Genomic DNA, 15,455 nt, shown 5'->3' with positions numbered 1-15,455 from the left:
TACTTTAGAAAAGGTTTCCATGATACAGTTAGATAAAAACATTAAGTTATAGGTATAGTGTGATGAAATTCTTGATAAAAATGATAACAAAACCATAACCTATATAGCTGCATGTATATTTACATATTAATACATTTGTGAAGGCAAAGGAAAAACATGGAAAAACAGCAAATTATGACCAGTGATTCCATTAGAAGATTAGGAATCAAGGAGAGACTGCAAACTTTAATAGAGCTACATAAAATGTTTTTGAGTAATTAAATACAGAATTTTCTACCGTTGTAATTCAGATGATGGAGATACATGAGTTGACTGAAACCAATACAAATGTTCCTGAGCAGCAGTGTCCAATAGAAATGCATTTCAAGGCACAAATGCAAGCTACATACATATTTTTCGATTTTCTAGTAGCCACATTGAAAAAGGAAAAAAGAAACGTAACTCGTTTAGTTAGTATATTTTATATCAATACTTCGTAAGTACTATCAGTTCAATATGTAGCCAATATAAAATATTTATGAGCTAGTTTACATGATTTCATACTGTCTTAGAAATCTGATGTGTGTTTCACAATTACAGCACATCTTAATTCAGACTTGTCACACTTATAAGTGATTGATAGCTGTATGTGGATAGGAGCTACCTTATTGAACAGTGCAGCTCTAGAGGAAATTAATGGTTTTGCTACTGGTGAATTTGACCTGCAGACATCTTCACTGTCAGCCTAGTAATGGTGTGACTGTACCCAGGTTTGGTCTCACTGTCCCAATCTTAGTTCAACTGTACATTGTCCATCTCTATTGTTTTTCAGTTGAGAAGCTTTGATATTATTTAATACATTTTATTATTACCAATATGCATATAGGTTACCATAAAATCTACACTTTCAGTGAAAATGAACAGTGTATTTTCTGAAAACAGTAAGAAACCAACTTTGAAAAAATTCTCTGAACACAACTTTGTAGAAAAACAAAAGATAACATGGTATTAATTCTGAATTTTAACTTGAATGTTTGGACAACTATATCTTCTACAAGGGCAAAGAGGACAAAACGTTCCCCAAACAAAAAGTCAGTGGTCAAGGCATTTATAATGTGATGTCTCATCCAAATATCAAGATAAGGGAGGTGTTTAAGCCCCCAACTTGACCACCAAACACCTGGGTAAATTTAGATAATTTCCATAAATTCCCTGGGCTTTACTTTCCCCAGTTATCTACAGTGAACTTGTTTAACATGGTTCTAAAATTTAAATTAAAAAAGGCATGTGATAACACTGTATGAATAAAATGCCTTTTCAGACATTGTAAAATCAGAGTAATGGTTTTGGAGTTAAGAGGCATGCCAGTAATATTAAATTTCTAAATTCTACGGTTAGTTTTAAGTCAGAATTTCAGATAATCCAAAAAAGAAAAATATATTGTAAGCACGTTTACAGGGCCACAATGGATGGTTCTTACTAGGTTGAGTTTTAAGGACACTGAGCGTGGAAGGCAGCTGTATACACTGTAGAAGACAGATAAAAATACAATGTACAAGGACTAAGAATGGACAGACTTCAAAACTTAGTGGCCTCTCTTCAATAAAGAGCCATGAGACTGGATAGTCATTTACTCAACTAAATCCCAGAGTTATTAAGGATTATCGAATGTTCGAAGAATATATTCTTATGCCGTTGTTACTTCTGTTTCCTCCACCTCTGCTAGAAAACTGACCTTGCTTCTTCAAGAATAGCATGGTAAGTCGACTATCCTTGACTTTTCATCAATTTGTTTGATCACTAAAGTATTTCAAGTCGCTGTCCACGTCAAGGCAGGAAAGTGAGTATGTTTTTGCATTAGTTTAATTGCCATCCAGTAAATAGAGTAACTATTTTAAGAAAATTTGATATACAAATATTCAGCTCATGAAATAGATACATTTTGAGGATGTTTAGCACTTTGAAAAATTACTCATCATTTTATAAAATAATTCACCACCATTTAAAAAAATATAGCCAATTTCCTTACTGAAGTTAATATAGATTTATTTGCACAGAAATTTTCAGGAAAACCTTTATTACAAATGATGAGGTACATCTTTATAGCATACTTTCTTATAAATGGAGCTTCCAAAATATACTTGTGATAAACAAAGTGTTTTAAACTTACCTGCTAGTCTATTAAACCGAATTTTCAACACGCTCCTTCACCCAATTCAGACACAAAATTTAAGAAAAATAGATTTTTTAAGATTAAGAGAGTATGAAAAAGGAGAAATATTGTTTATGTAAATGAAGGTGATTTCAAACTTCTCTGTAGCATTTAGAAATTTCTGTGGATAGAAATATGAGTAGAAATGAAAACCCTGAAGTACTCACTTACAGACCTCAAAGAAATAATATTTCTTTGCTTGCTATCCTGCTGTTGTTTTACTTTTCTTAGTTTATCCCTACTCATCTTCATTAATGCTACATAATATCACTACATATTTAGAATAGCATTCAATTCTAGTGATTTAGTAGCAGCTGGTACTAATAATATCCAACACTTTGTTCATACTCATAAACACATCTGTCAGCAACATCTGGGGGTTGTTAGAATCATCCTTGCTAGGACACTGAAAAGGGTGATCTTACTTGCTCCAAATACATTCCTCTACTACCATCATGCTCCCCTATAAAATGTCAGCACCTTAACCCTTGATGTAAATAAGCTACTGGGGAAAAAAGGTTTTGTTGCTTGTACTGTTATTGGTGTTGCTTGAAGGAACAGAGAGAATTTGAAATTAAATTCTGGTAAAGTATATATAATGGTGATGTATAGTGTCCTTTGGGAAAAAGCAAAACAAAACAGCAATGCACAGGAGAGGCAAAAAGAAATTAATGGAAAATATCCCAAATGTTAAGAATAGGCCTACAATTTCTCTACTACAGTATGTATGATTTAGAAAAAATTGAGTAGCCCCAGGATTTGCTCTGAGCCCTAATATACTTAAGATAAAGATGTTCTTGAAACAATAAATACATTCATTAGGCTTGTGTTTCTCCAAATCTATCTGGTCCGTTCCTAAGTCCCCAAAAACTAGATTTAGGAGTGAACAGGGGCTTAGTGTTCCTGGCTTTTCTGAAAATTAAAATCTAATATTTCAAATTGAATTCTGAGATCACATACTAAGTATGTTTTAAAAATTACTAGCTTTAATGTAATTTAGTCTAAAGAATCAAATACAGCACATTTTATATTTTGCACATTTCTCTGGCTTTAGAAGAAGGGACACTTATGAAGCTTACCATACTCATTCTCTCTCAAGGTATAGGGCTTCAGAAGTGGCAATGGTAACCCCTGTATATGCATATTTTATAACTTGCTCTTTTTACGTTCTGAAAGGCAGTACAATGCAGTGGTGAAGGGAATGGCTCTGATGGACATATCACAGCTCCATCACGAGCTGTGTTACCTTAGCCAGTTAGTGCTGGTCTCAGTTTCATCATCTGTAAAATGGGGACAAAAACAGGAGCTACTTCAGAGGGCTGTTAAGAGCAGTACATATATGTTAATAGGTGTATAGGAATAGAACAGACTGGCATTGTTATTGCTGTTATTCCTTATTTTGATGTTTGGTAATGAGAAACTGAGTCCCATAATATTATGCCTTTTGGGGTCAATGATAAACCATATGCAATTTCTGAGGTTTGCAGAGTAATTTTTGAAATAAAATGAACTTAGCATTTTTCTATTTATTTGAAATAAATGCTAATTTTATGTGGTGAAGAAACTTCCCATAGTGGCTTAAATAGACACAAGCAATGTAATTTAAGCTTTAAGTTTCTAGTACCAATTTTATGTAAATTGGGAACACTTTCCTTGTAATAGTTCAGTGAATTACTATAAGCTAAATTATCTTGCAAACAAGAAAGAAAGAAAAACAAGAAATAAGAATGCTTTTCCTATAGGCAAAACTATATATCTATATCTGCTGATAAATTAATAATGATTTTTGAGTGATTTTAATTTTAAAGAAATATATAACGATTACTGGTGAAAAGAGGAGACTGCTAGGTTTTTGTACTTCTTTTGAATTGATTACAATATTGCGTTGATTGAAAATACTGGAATTCAACTTCACTTAGATTTAGATTGGTTAGAATACATTCGTTTTCATTTGGATATTATTAGTATGCAATCATCTTGCTTGTTCAATGTGCTTACAGCATTATGGTTTGTTATTCTTTTCTATAACAGAAATTTTGCCATATTTTTGAATTTCAGTTATTCATAAAGACTCATATTTATACTGATAAGCAGTTGAATCTGAAATAGGTAATTAAAAAAAACTGGAGGGGTGAGTTTTTTCTGAAAAAATGTCATCGAAAATCATCAATCATCAAAATGTATTAAGACAAACACTTTTTTACTTACTGAAAGGAAACCCTGGAACAACCTAAAACCCTACAAAGTATTTCTGACTTTGAGGGGGTTTAGACATGACTCCATGAGAACAAGACTTGCTTGCTTTAATTGTGTACAACAATTATTTACATGTCCTTTAGAAATAATTTGGTAATATTTGTGTTTTAAAGTCAAACTGTAGGACTAGGTGAAAAGTCCTTGGCGAGTAACCCTCTCTAGAGACCCTAAAAAATTATGAAAGGCTATAATATTTCAGCCACATTGGTTTTTGCGTATAAAAATAGCTATTTTAGGAGTCAACTACCACATGAAATAAATGACGTTTTAATTGAAAAAGATAGCTAAAATGTTTCTGTGGGTTATTGCAACAGTACAAGAATACAAGGTGCATTTATTTATTAACCAAAACAATTGTAAAACAAATTGTGAAAGCAAAAGCAGGCTACAAAACAAAAAGGTTTTTGATTGCCTTTGCCTTATTTAAACATGTTACAGGTTAATATGCCACAGTTGATAAACGCTATAAAGTGTAAGTTAGCATTTGCTAATACAATTTAAACATTTTCCCACACCCAGAGCACTACAGAAAATATATATGTGTATGGTAAACGCTTCCTCCTTCAAGTATCACAATCTTGTGGTCACATAATCTTCCTGGGTGACTGTGTCTGGGAGGTTTAGATCATAGTCTATACTAGAGTCCTCTTCTTTTGCATGTTTCTCCTTTGGTATTATAGGAACCGTGTCTTCCACCACCACCTTCTCTGACTTGAATGGACACACTCTCTTGCCTACCTGTAACCCCAGTGTGTCCGTATTCCTTTCTCTATGGTCTACTAACACACACTGTTCACTGAGACCGGGAATGCTCAGGTCAGCCCGTGAAGCTAATCCTCGAGATTCCAGTTGAATGTTTCTCTCAAGTGGTCCTGCAGCCTGTTGACGAGCAACTTCTTCTGAAACAGAGAAGATTTGGTTTGCATTTTGCTCAGCAGCATTTTGTTTTGATCGTCTATGAAATAACCCAAAGTTTTTGATATCGGTCACAAAATTCACTTTTCTCTGCTTCTCCCTGGGTGGCTCCTGCACCACCAGGGCAGAGCCATTGCTTATGTTATGTCTTTCGGAGGCAATTGCTGCTGATCTTGGATGAATCAGGGTGGTTAAATCAAAAAGGCTGAAATTCTTTTTCTTGTCCTTGCTATTACCTTCGTTATCACTCTTTTCATCTGAGTCTGCCGAATTTGAGGACTCCTTCGAGGCATTTGCAGATTGTATTGTGGAAAGTTTGCTTCCTCTTAGTAATCCCAGAACTTCAAAGCGGAAACTAGAAATGTCTTGCTTTAGTTCCTACGTAGAATTTAAAATGAAAAATTAGGTTAGGACTTAAACATTTGGAAATACCATTTTCTTTTCTCATGTATGGGTCAGAACTGTTTTCACTCCTTTTCAAAAACAAGGATTCTACTCTACTGTGGTTCTATTTAGAATTCCAAGTTCTCTCCCGGATACTTGATGTCATTTTGATGTCTACTAATTTCCTTATCGGAATTGGGAAGGATACTTCCTAAGGTTGATGCAAAAAGAAACATGAGTTATCTTTGCCACCAACGCGCAGCTGAGTATATTGGGTTTCTCTGGGACTACAGTTTCGAAGACTTCCTCTCCAAATGATTCATCTGCTGCCAAGTTACTTCACTGTCTCTGGGGTGTGTTTTATAAGATTTTAAATATTGGCACATTTTTCTGTCCACAGGGATATCTGAAAATTATGTGGAGCCTAACTTTTTAAGAGCTGGTAGTTACTTGCAGTTGTTTACTGTCTTAAGGAGGACTTTCCCCCTAAATCTGGGTCAGCCTCTACATCCTAGGAATTTCTTCGGATCTAATGACATTTCTTAGACTCATCCTTTTTCCTTGTCTTTTGGGGCAACTGAATTCTCAGTCTTAACCTGATGGCAGCCTTCTTGGTGGCTTCCTGCCCTAACCTATCTCCTAAAGCAACATGAATCATTTAACATTACAATTTGAACTTTATGACTGCAAAGAAAATCTGGGCTTCTAGCTAGTTTTCAACCTGCACTTTAGGTTTTGTAATTTCTCTATCTTCTTACCTAATTCACTACTTCATCCTCACGTTCAAACCTGCTATTTTCTATGTTAAATATCGCCTATAGATTTTGTTTAATTTGTTTGTTTTTGGCCTGTAAGATCTTATTGACCTTAATCATCCAAAATCTCTAAACACTAAATAATTTTAACCTAAATTATTTTAAACATGTGATTCAAGCATATAGTATTTCACACATTTTACTTATTTCCTCTTACACAATTTAAAAAATATCAAGGAGAATGTTTATAAGTGTATTAGTTACAATTAAACTCAAATCTTAAATTTTCTGCTATCAAAGTTTTGCAGAACACACCAAGTTTTTGTTGTTGTTAGTGTGTTAGTTACTAAATGTTTCAGATTTTAAAATCAGGCTGAAATTTCAGAAACAGAAGCTCACTCTGGGATCAGGTAGGTCAGAATCCCTTAATCACTAGGCTTTTCTCTGTATGTTTGGAAACATTGTATTTTGAGAAGGAGTTTCATCACGAGCTTTTCTTTTCTTTTTACAGTTCTATAGGGTTTCAGTTGAAAGATGAGAAGGCACACAGGCTTGCTGGAACACACAGCCGCATTTCTAGCTCTGATTTTAAATGTGCTCTATCTGGATCCATATTCTGCACAATCTGCTTCCTGTGATGGAGATGAAAATGGTTACCTTAAAGTTCTCTTCGGTCAGTCCTTCTTCAGTTTTAGCATCTCTAATCATTGCAGCAACGTATCGCTTCACCAGGTTCCTCATAACTTCCTGAGGCATTTTAGAACAAGAGTATTGATACTCAGTGAGTAAATACATTTCCTCCTGAGTCAGTTCTGAAGGGGGGACTGCATTTTATTTTAATGAAAATTTCAAGACCTAGTACAAGGACAACTTACTTGGTACTGGTGATGTCTTCTCAAATTATCAGCAGCTCGCCTCTGAAAAGGAAAAGGACATTCCTTTCTGGTTATACTGTTATATTACTATTCTAAAAAGTAATTTCTTTTTTTTAATCAAGAATGTTTTTATTCTCATTTCTTCAAAGCGGGAGTTTTACTAGTCAATGGGCAATGGCTAAAGAGTGCTGCACATGGGCCGGGCGTGGTGACTCACGCCTGTAATCCCAGCACTTTGGGAGACCAAGGAGGGTGGATCACGAGGTCAGGAGATCGAGACCATCCTGGCTAACACGGTGAAACCCCGTCTCTACCGAAAATAACCAAAAATGAGCCGGGCGCGGCGGCCGGCGCCTGTAGTCCCAACTACTCGGGAGGCTGAGGCAGGAGAGTGGCGTGAACCCGGGAGGCGGAGCTTGCAGTGAGTGGAGATAGCGCCACTGCGCTCCAGCCTGGGGGACAGAGTCAGACTCCGTCTCAAAAAAAAAAAAAAAAAAAAAAAAAAAAAAAAAAAAAAAAAAAAAAGTGCTGCACATGAATCAAAAGAATGAGTGAACAAGCGTCTATATGACATTTGAAACGCAGAATAAGTTAACAATGACAGAACTGTTGTTCTCATACAGGACACAAGATGATGAAAAATTAGTTAATTAGAGTTAATACACACTCAAAATCAGTTGAAATGATGCTAAGAGAGATAGTACATATCAAATAGAAATTTAAAAGTCTTCATAAATATTAACATGGCAAGATTAAGAAGTTAGTTATGTTATGTAACAGTTAATCAGAAATCTTGTTAGTCACTGAACTCTCCAATATTCATTTCAATAGTATATACAGTAAGAGGAGATTCCTGTTTAAGTAGATGGCTGGATTTAACAGAATAAATAAATAAGGGATTCTGTTGAAACACAGCATTTATTAACTCATTTAATAAATTAAATGTGAGTCCCAGCTCATATTCTGAAGGCATCAGAATGGTTTGAGAGCAGAGGTGGGGTAAGCACAGAGCAGTGATTTGGGAGTATGGAATTAGAGAGATGGGTTGTTTAATGATTGAAAAAAGTCCATTATGAGTTGAGTTAAATAATAAATGACATTAAAATTATATATTTGCAGATTCTCCAGTATTCTAAATATATGAGAAAAACCCCCACATAATCCCAATTTTATGTGTGTTGAATAAACATCAGCATTGATTCTTCAGGAAGAAAACTGGCCAAAATAATATAAAATAAAAATATCTCTATAATAAAGGAATTAATCTGGTAAATTGTGAGAAAGCAAAAGGGATAATATATCTTGGTTTTAAAATGAGGCTTTTGATCTTGTTCCTTAATAAATAATCACAGGCTGATAAAGTAGAATTTCGAAAAGAGCTGTGCCTGCATCACTGTGAAATGATAATTTAAATATTAAACAATTTAAAAGAAACTCTTTTCTTCTCTTCAGAGAAAGAGAAGAAAATGCTATTTTCACTGGCCATAAGGATGCATCCGTCTTTCATGACTAGTAGTGACTTGTAGGAACAGATGAAAGACACGCTTAGCTTCCTAAAGGTCACTAATTATTTTGACTATCATTCACTTTTGCATGAGAAATATATTTTGAGAAAAACATTTAAAATAGGATTAAGCTATTAATTTAAAAACTCAGAAATTTGAAACGACACAAATGTAGAGCATCTTGAAAAAGGATGGCTTGGGAATTTTATGGCTGGGCCACCAGATGGAGGTGTCTGACTCATATTGAGACACAGCTCAGCTGAAACCTAAGACAAACCGCACTTCTAAAAGGAAACACACAGTCTTCTAGATCTCCTTAAATTTACTTAAACTAAAATGCTAAAGTGAGTCGTACATCAATTTCTTTAACACTCTCACCCTAAATATTATAACAGGGATCTGATTTTCATTATTTAAGTAGCTAGAAACTCTCAATTTAATATAGAAAGAATTTAGTCTACTTAATTTTTATTGTTTCGGGGTTCTATAACATTTCACTACTGTGTTTTAGAATCCTATCCTTCTAAAATCCAATAAAGACGTTTTCAACAGAGAGCAGTTAGAAGTCAAGATTTAACTTTAAATTTCTTTAACATCAAACTACGATTGAGGATGACAGAATCAGAAAATTATGAGTAATAAGTGAAAATTATCATAATACATTTTAGTATTAAAATGAGTACAAACTGTCTTTCCTTCAGTAGAATCTTACTCATCCAAAGCCAAAAATTTTTAATACAAATATAAAAAGGTCAAAGACTACATTTGAAATGATAATTCTAGGTTAATTTTCTTGGGAAAAAATTTAAAAAATCAAAATAGCTTGTCAAAAAGAAGAACACTAAAAATGTTCACTATGTACCTTTCAGGTGTTATTCAGTTTCTATAGTGCAGGTTTAAGACTAAGTTAATGCAGTTCATTGTTTTTGCCAACCAATTATTCTCCACAATTATGTGGTAATACCACAAAGCTATTTTTTAGTTGCATGAAATTTTATCAGGCAATGAACTTCAACATCCTGGCTAGAAAAATAGGAATGGATGAAGTTAACCATCTTCTGAACCTAAAACTCAGAATGAATGCAGTGCACTCACCAAATAATTAATGCTAAATTATGCAGCTGATAGAGCTCTCATCTGTTTAATCTCTCTTTCCCTGATTAGCATGACAGAATAGGCTGTTTAGTGATCATTACCATTATGCCCTTACTTTCTGGGAGAAAGTGTGGTGTGACGTTAAGAACATGGTACCAGGGGTTTCACCTGGGTTTGAAGCGGACTGTGCCTAGTCAGGGAGTTTAACTCTGACACCCTCCCTCTTCCTTGATTTTTTATTTTACAGGGTGAAGATAAACTCCACGTGTAGTTTTGAAGATTAAATTAGATAAGATTTATGGCATCTGTCGCTAGCTAATGTTAGTTCTTGTCCTCTGCATTGTTTTCCTTTTTGATTAATAATATGATTTAACAGCCCTTTAAAATATCTTGATTCTCAAAGCTTGTGCGTAGCAGGACACATATAATGATTACCTCTGAGAAAGTAAAATAACATACTTAGATTTCACTGTGTCCCTTTGCGTGATTTTGATGGCAATTCATGCTTGTGGAGAGCATTTCCTTCAGTTAAATCATTAGATGGCTTCAGCTTTGGTAGTAGAGAAGTTTAGAGGTAGGAAACTTGCATGTAAGTGACAGAGTAAGGGGATAATTCTGGTAAATTTGGACAGATGTGACCCAGACTCTGTAGGCAGTCATCTTTTGGGGAAGCCCAAAAGTTTTACGAACTTTTCTGCATGACATTGAATTTTTGCTATGACATTAATGAGACAGCCATATGTGAGCACTGATATAGAAACTCAAAGGAAAATTCAGAGGTCATAGCAAAAAGGAACACTGGCTAGGGGTTCCTGCCCAGCGGACCTGTGGAATGCACCTCCTACAACATGTTGTTACTGAAGAGCCACTGTGATTCAGAGTCTCCTTTGGTCGAGTTACAGAGCAGAGTCTCCAGGCCTGGGGATGAGAGTTCCTCCTTTGCCTTTGTCTCTGGCTGAGCTCGGGGATATTTCTCTTCAGGGGCTCAGGATGATTTTCATGGGTTGAGACAAGGAGAAGCCTACGTCTAGGAAATGCAAGATATTGGGGAAGCTGATTGTCTACCTCAGATCTCAGTTTTTTCAGTGTAGGAACCGTGAGTTGGGAGAAATTGTTTATATTCTTGGTGCCAGGCAGATTGAAGGGAACGGCACCTGGATATGGAAATATGACAGTGTCTCGCTTTGTCGCCAGTCTGGAGTGCAATGATCTTGGCACACTGCAACTTCGTTCTCCCACGTTCAAGCCATTCCCCGGCCTCACCTTCCTGAGCAGCTGGGATTACAGGTGCATGTCACCATGCCTGGCTAACTTTTGTGTTTTTAATACAGATGGGGATTACACCATGTTGGTCAGGCTGGTCTCGAACTCCTGACCTTGTGATCTGCCTGCCTCAGTCTCCCAAAGTGCTGGGATTACAGGTGTGAGCCATGGCACCTGGCCGGAAATATGATTCTTTTACCATGTGCTAGGAGTTTTTCATTTCTCTGCGACCCCTGGAAAGGGCTTTGCCTCCTATGTGAGTCCTGGGATATTTCTGGTGATACTCCTGACACTGTATATTTGGGTTTGGTTTGCCATGGTGGGGAGTAAAGCCAGCTTGTCTCAAGGCTCCATTTTGGAACCAGAACTCTCTTAACTTGTTGGGCTAATTTAAGGTATATTTATTAAGTGACTACATGTGTATGGCAATAGAGTGCAAGAAACCAGAGATGAATAAAGCACATTTTTGCCCTTAAATGGCTTAGAGTCCAAAAGGTGGATTGCCAAGATCATGAATGACTACACATGAAGGCAAAATACAAAAGAAAACATGGGAAGTGATGTAAGTGTGTTATTTGAGTACAGGGGAGAAGGAGATAATACCATGCGAAGGAAAGAAGCCAGAACAGTCCTGTTATAGAGAATAGGGTATTACATGGGACATGAAACGATTATAGGATTTGGACAAGGGGAGGTGCACAGGTGTTCTAGACGATTGGAATAGGATGAGCACATATGCTAGGGTTAGAAAGTGAGAAGCACATTATGGAGACTTCTGGCAGGATAGTTGCAAAGTCTTTGCTATTGGGAATATATAGGTTAGATTGTAGTGGGAAGTTAGCATGGACTGTTAATGTAGAATTTTGATTGGCACATGAATCCAATGGTTACTAGGCACTTGGGGATTTTGACTAGTTGAGTGACATGTGATGAAAGTTTAATTTCATTGATAGTCATCTAGCAGCAGCATCAGGTGGGAATGAGACTTCCTAGCTTCTGGTGGTGGCTGTTAATTCTTGGAGGTCTTTGGCTGGCAGGTGCCTATCTGCAATCTCACATGGTGTTTTTCTCGGGTCTCGGTCTTTACATGGCCATGTTCTTACAATGACCCTATTCCAGTGTAATCTCACCTTAACTAAGTATGTCTGCAATAATCTTATTTCCAAATAAGGTCACAATCTAAGTATGGGTGGTTAGGACTCCAACCTATCTTTTTTGAAGGGGCACAGAATTCAACTCATAATGTATGTACTATTTGCAATAAACATCACAATAATTTTTGGCAATTAGTGACACCATTGAATATTATGCAATAGAACTACCATCAATGATATTTAGGATATTCATATACTTTCTGTTGGGTAAAGGTCAGCTGAGCTTCAAAGGGATTTGTTACCATAAGAGAAGATATTTTTTCTTATATTATCACTGGAAAAGACCAAGAACAGGATAAATGAACAATTTGTGTTTAAAAGTAATATAATGAAAGCCATTTCATTTAAAAATGCCTAAGTGGGTACTGAGCTTTAATACCTAAGAAAATAGGTATTTAATTTTCTTTCAAGCCATTTGCATGTTAACTTTGACAGAGTAATCTGCATTGACTAGGTGTTGTCTAAAAATAATAACTTAGGTAGAATTATAGCATGGTAGACCTGTGTTAGGAATAAAGAATTTCTCAGTGAATGAGTGTACAATATCACATAGAAATTTCCGGAACTGGGCGGCCGGGCGTGGTGGTTCATGCCTATAATCCCAGCACTTTGGGAGGCTGAGGAGGGTGGAGCACAAGGTCAGGAGCTCAAGACCATCCTAACATGGTGAAACCCCGTCTGTACTAAAAATATACAAAAAAATTAGCTGGGCATAGTGGCAGCCGCCTGTAGTCCCAGCTACTCAGGAGGCTGAGGTGGGAGAATGGTGTGAACCCAGGAGGTGGAGCTTGCAGTGAGCCGAGATAGCACCACTGTACTCCAGCCTGGGCAACAGAGTGAGACTCCATCTCAGAAAAAAAAAAAAAAGAGAAAAAGAAATAAATTTCTGGAACTTTCATTTTGCAGCTTTTTTTTTTTTTTTTTTTTTAACTAGATTGGTTGTGAGTTGTGTTTAAGACAGAAAAAATGGACTATATGACAAATCAAGGACTTTTCTTCCTGAGTGTCTAGGAAAAATATTTTGGAAGAAGTGCTCTTTAAGTTGACACTTTTCTTTGCAAACTACATCAGAAGTCACTAGACTGTTTGTGGAATATTCCTTGGCAAGGTAGCTTTAAAGGAGAAGATGGGGGGCATACCTGTGTGCCATATTAGCATAATTCACAGTTTGCAGGTTCCTCCTGATTTGTTAGGACAAGACAATGGCAGTGTTTGGATCAGAGAACTCATGTTAAGGAGAAAGACCATCTAGTGAAAAACTGCTGCTGCTGCAAGGAAACTCTGGGATTTCAATATAAGTGTCAAGTTCCTTTAGAGCAGGGAAGATTTTGCAGCTAGAAAAGAGAGGTCTCTGGAGAATGAGCTGTGACATTTTCTCACTCTTATCTCCAGTTCTCTCCAGGTCCACTATGTAGAATGTCACGCTCACTTCATGTAGCTAGCCTCTGCTGTCAAATTTCAGTGCCGTTTTCTCTCATTTCCACTCTGGTTTTGGTCTAGCAGTGAATTTTAAGCCCATGAATTATGCCTTTTAGTCTTTGCTTTGCTCCTTGAATTCCTTAAGCCATGCATCTTGCTGTGTTCTTCTCCTTTCACGAAAACTAAAAAGGCAAGGGGGCATTCTGGGATGTGATCCCTTTACAAAATTTGCAGTTTGACTTCTTTGCAGATGGATCTACATATTGTTCTCTATAAACAGTCTTTCTCTACCCTTATAGCATACATCTGCTTACTGTTTTTCATGAACATATTTTCTAAGCATATCAAAATAATTCATGTGAAATGTTTGAATGTTGTATCGTCAAACCAAATATTCAGGAACTCACTCTTGAAATACCAAGAATATCAAGCAATTAATTTCTATATATCCCCAATGGGGAAATAAAGTTTCATCAAAAGGCCCTGCCAACAAATCTTGCAGCAGTAATTTAGGAAATCTGGAGATACTCATGGATGAAAGTTGTCGTATTTGTAAGATTTGTCATTAGGCCTACTGAATGTCCTAAAGATTAGGGAGCAATACATTTTGACAAATTGCCACTATAAACGAAGTCTGAGAGGCATGTACTGAGTATTTTTTCTTTAGTGATGATAGCTGTTGCTAATCTATTCAGTTTCTAATTCATTTGCAGTGACTTAACTGAGCATATTTCTGTGGCAACTAGTCAGGCTCGAATATTCCACCTGTATCTCAGGGCTGAGTGGTGCTCAGAGTGATCTGCCAGAGATCATCATGCCTCCTGTTCTTCTCACCATGTGCTTGAGAGAAAACCAAAAAGTGGAAGACATAAAACTAAGGAAGTTAAAAACATTTCTTATGATTTTATCGAAAGAACTAGTAGTTTTTTTGGTCTGGTATACTAACATATGAATGTAAACATTTCATTTAGAAAACTAGTCTGTGGCATTAAATACGTTTCACATTAATTAAATGCTTTGGGGAAGTACTGTATTATAATAGCATCTTTGTACTTGAATTAAATGGATGGGACCTTTGGAGCAACAGCATGAAACCTGGTTTTGTTTTAGTTTAAATAGCTCAGATCTACTATGTACTCACACAAATTAAAGATTCAAAAACTTCAAAAAAAAATTGTGGTAAATACCAGTGCTGTCTTGAATAGAAATGTCCAGTTAAAGTTATAAACTGGAAATGCTTGTTAAAATGGAGACTCCTGACAATTCTTGTATGCTATAAAATTTGAGAACAAATGCTTTAATAACAAGAAGGGCATTTGCTGATAAAATGAGATTAAACAAAACATTTGACAAGAAGCAATATCAAAAAACACAAGTTAGAGTGTGTTTCTTATTTGGGTAGGCTGCCTTTTTCATGGTTTTTTAATAGCCCAGAGATGAAGCATCTCTCAATAATGGGTTTGCTTTCTATCACAAATGTTGTGCTCAGTAATAAAGCATTTCTCCTCCATTTGTGTGTTCTCCCACAAAGCAGTAAAGTGAAAGATTAATTTACCTGGAACTCCCAAACACCCATTAAATGAAGTCCAGAGTTACAAAGAAATATGAGTTAATGAGTTTTCAGAGCTAGTTGTATCAGTATT

General features: G+C 36.0%; 1 protein-coding gene across 7 annotated transcripts in view; it reads right to left on the bottom strand.

Annotated features, from left to right (window-relative positions):
* Nucleotides 1-205: 205 nt before the first annotated feature.
* Nucleotides 206-15,455, bottom strand: part of TRPC4 (transient receptor potential cation channel subfamily C member 4) — a 228,775-nt gene continuing 213,525 nt past the window's right edge. For 4 of the 7 annotated variants that reach the window (XM_010383057.2, XM_030922179.1, XM_030922180.1 and 1 more), the window contains 3 exons: nucleotides 7,377-7,418; nucleotides 7,159-7,248; nucleotides 206-5,740 (listed from right to left, as the gene is read on the bottom strand). In XM_010383057.2, coding sequence (XP_010381359.1) covers nucleotides 5,018-5,740; nucleotides 7,159-7,248; nucleotides 7,377-7,418 — 855 coding nt within the window. In that variant the 3' untranslated portion in view covers nucleotides 206-5,017. The remainder of the gene's footprint in view (nucleotides 5,741-7,158; nucleotides 7,249-7,376; nucleotides 7,419-15,455) is intronic. The other 3 variants (XM_010383061.2, XM_010383063.2, XM_010383059.2) reach the window with 2 other exon arrangements.

Source organism: Rhinopithecus roxellana, chromosome 18 (genome assembly GCF_007565055.1).
Source record: "Rhinopithecus roxellana isolate Shanxi Qingling chromosome 18, ASM756505v1, whole genome shotgun sequence".
Classification (NCBI taxonomy): Eukaryota; Metazoa; Chordata; class Mammalia; order Primates; family Cercopithecidae; genus Rhinopithecus; species Rhinopithecus roxellana.
The sequence above is the reverse complement of the archived record's forward strand: the minus strand, read 5'-3'. Positions and strand labels throughout refer to the sequence as shown.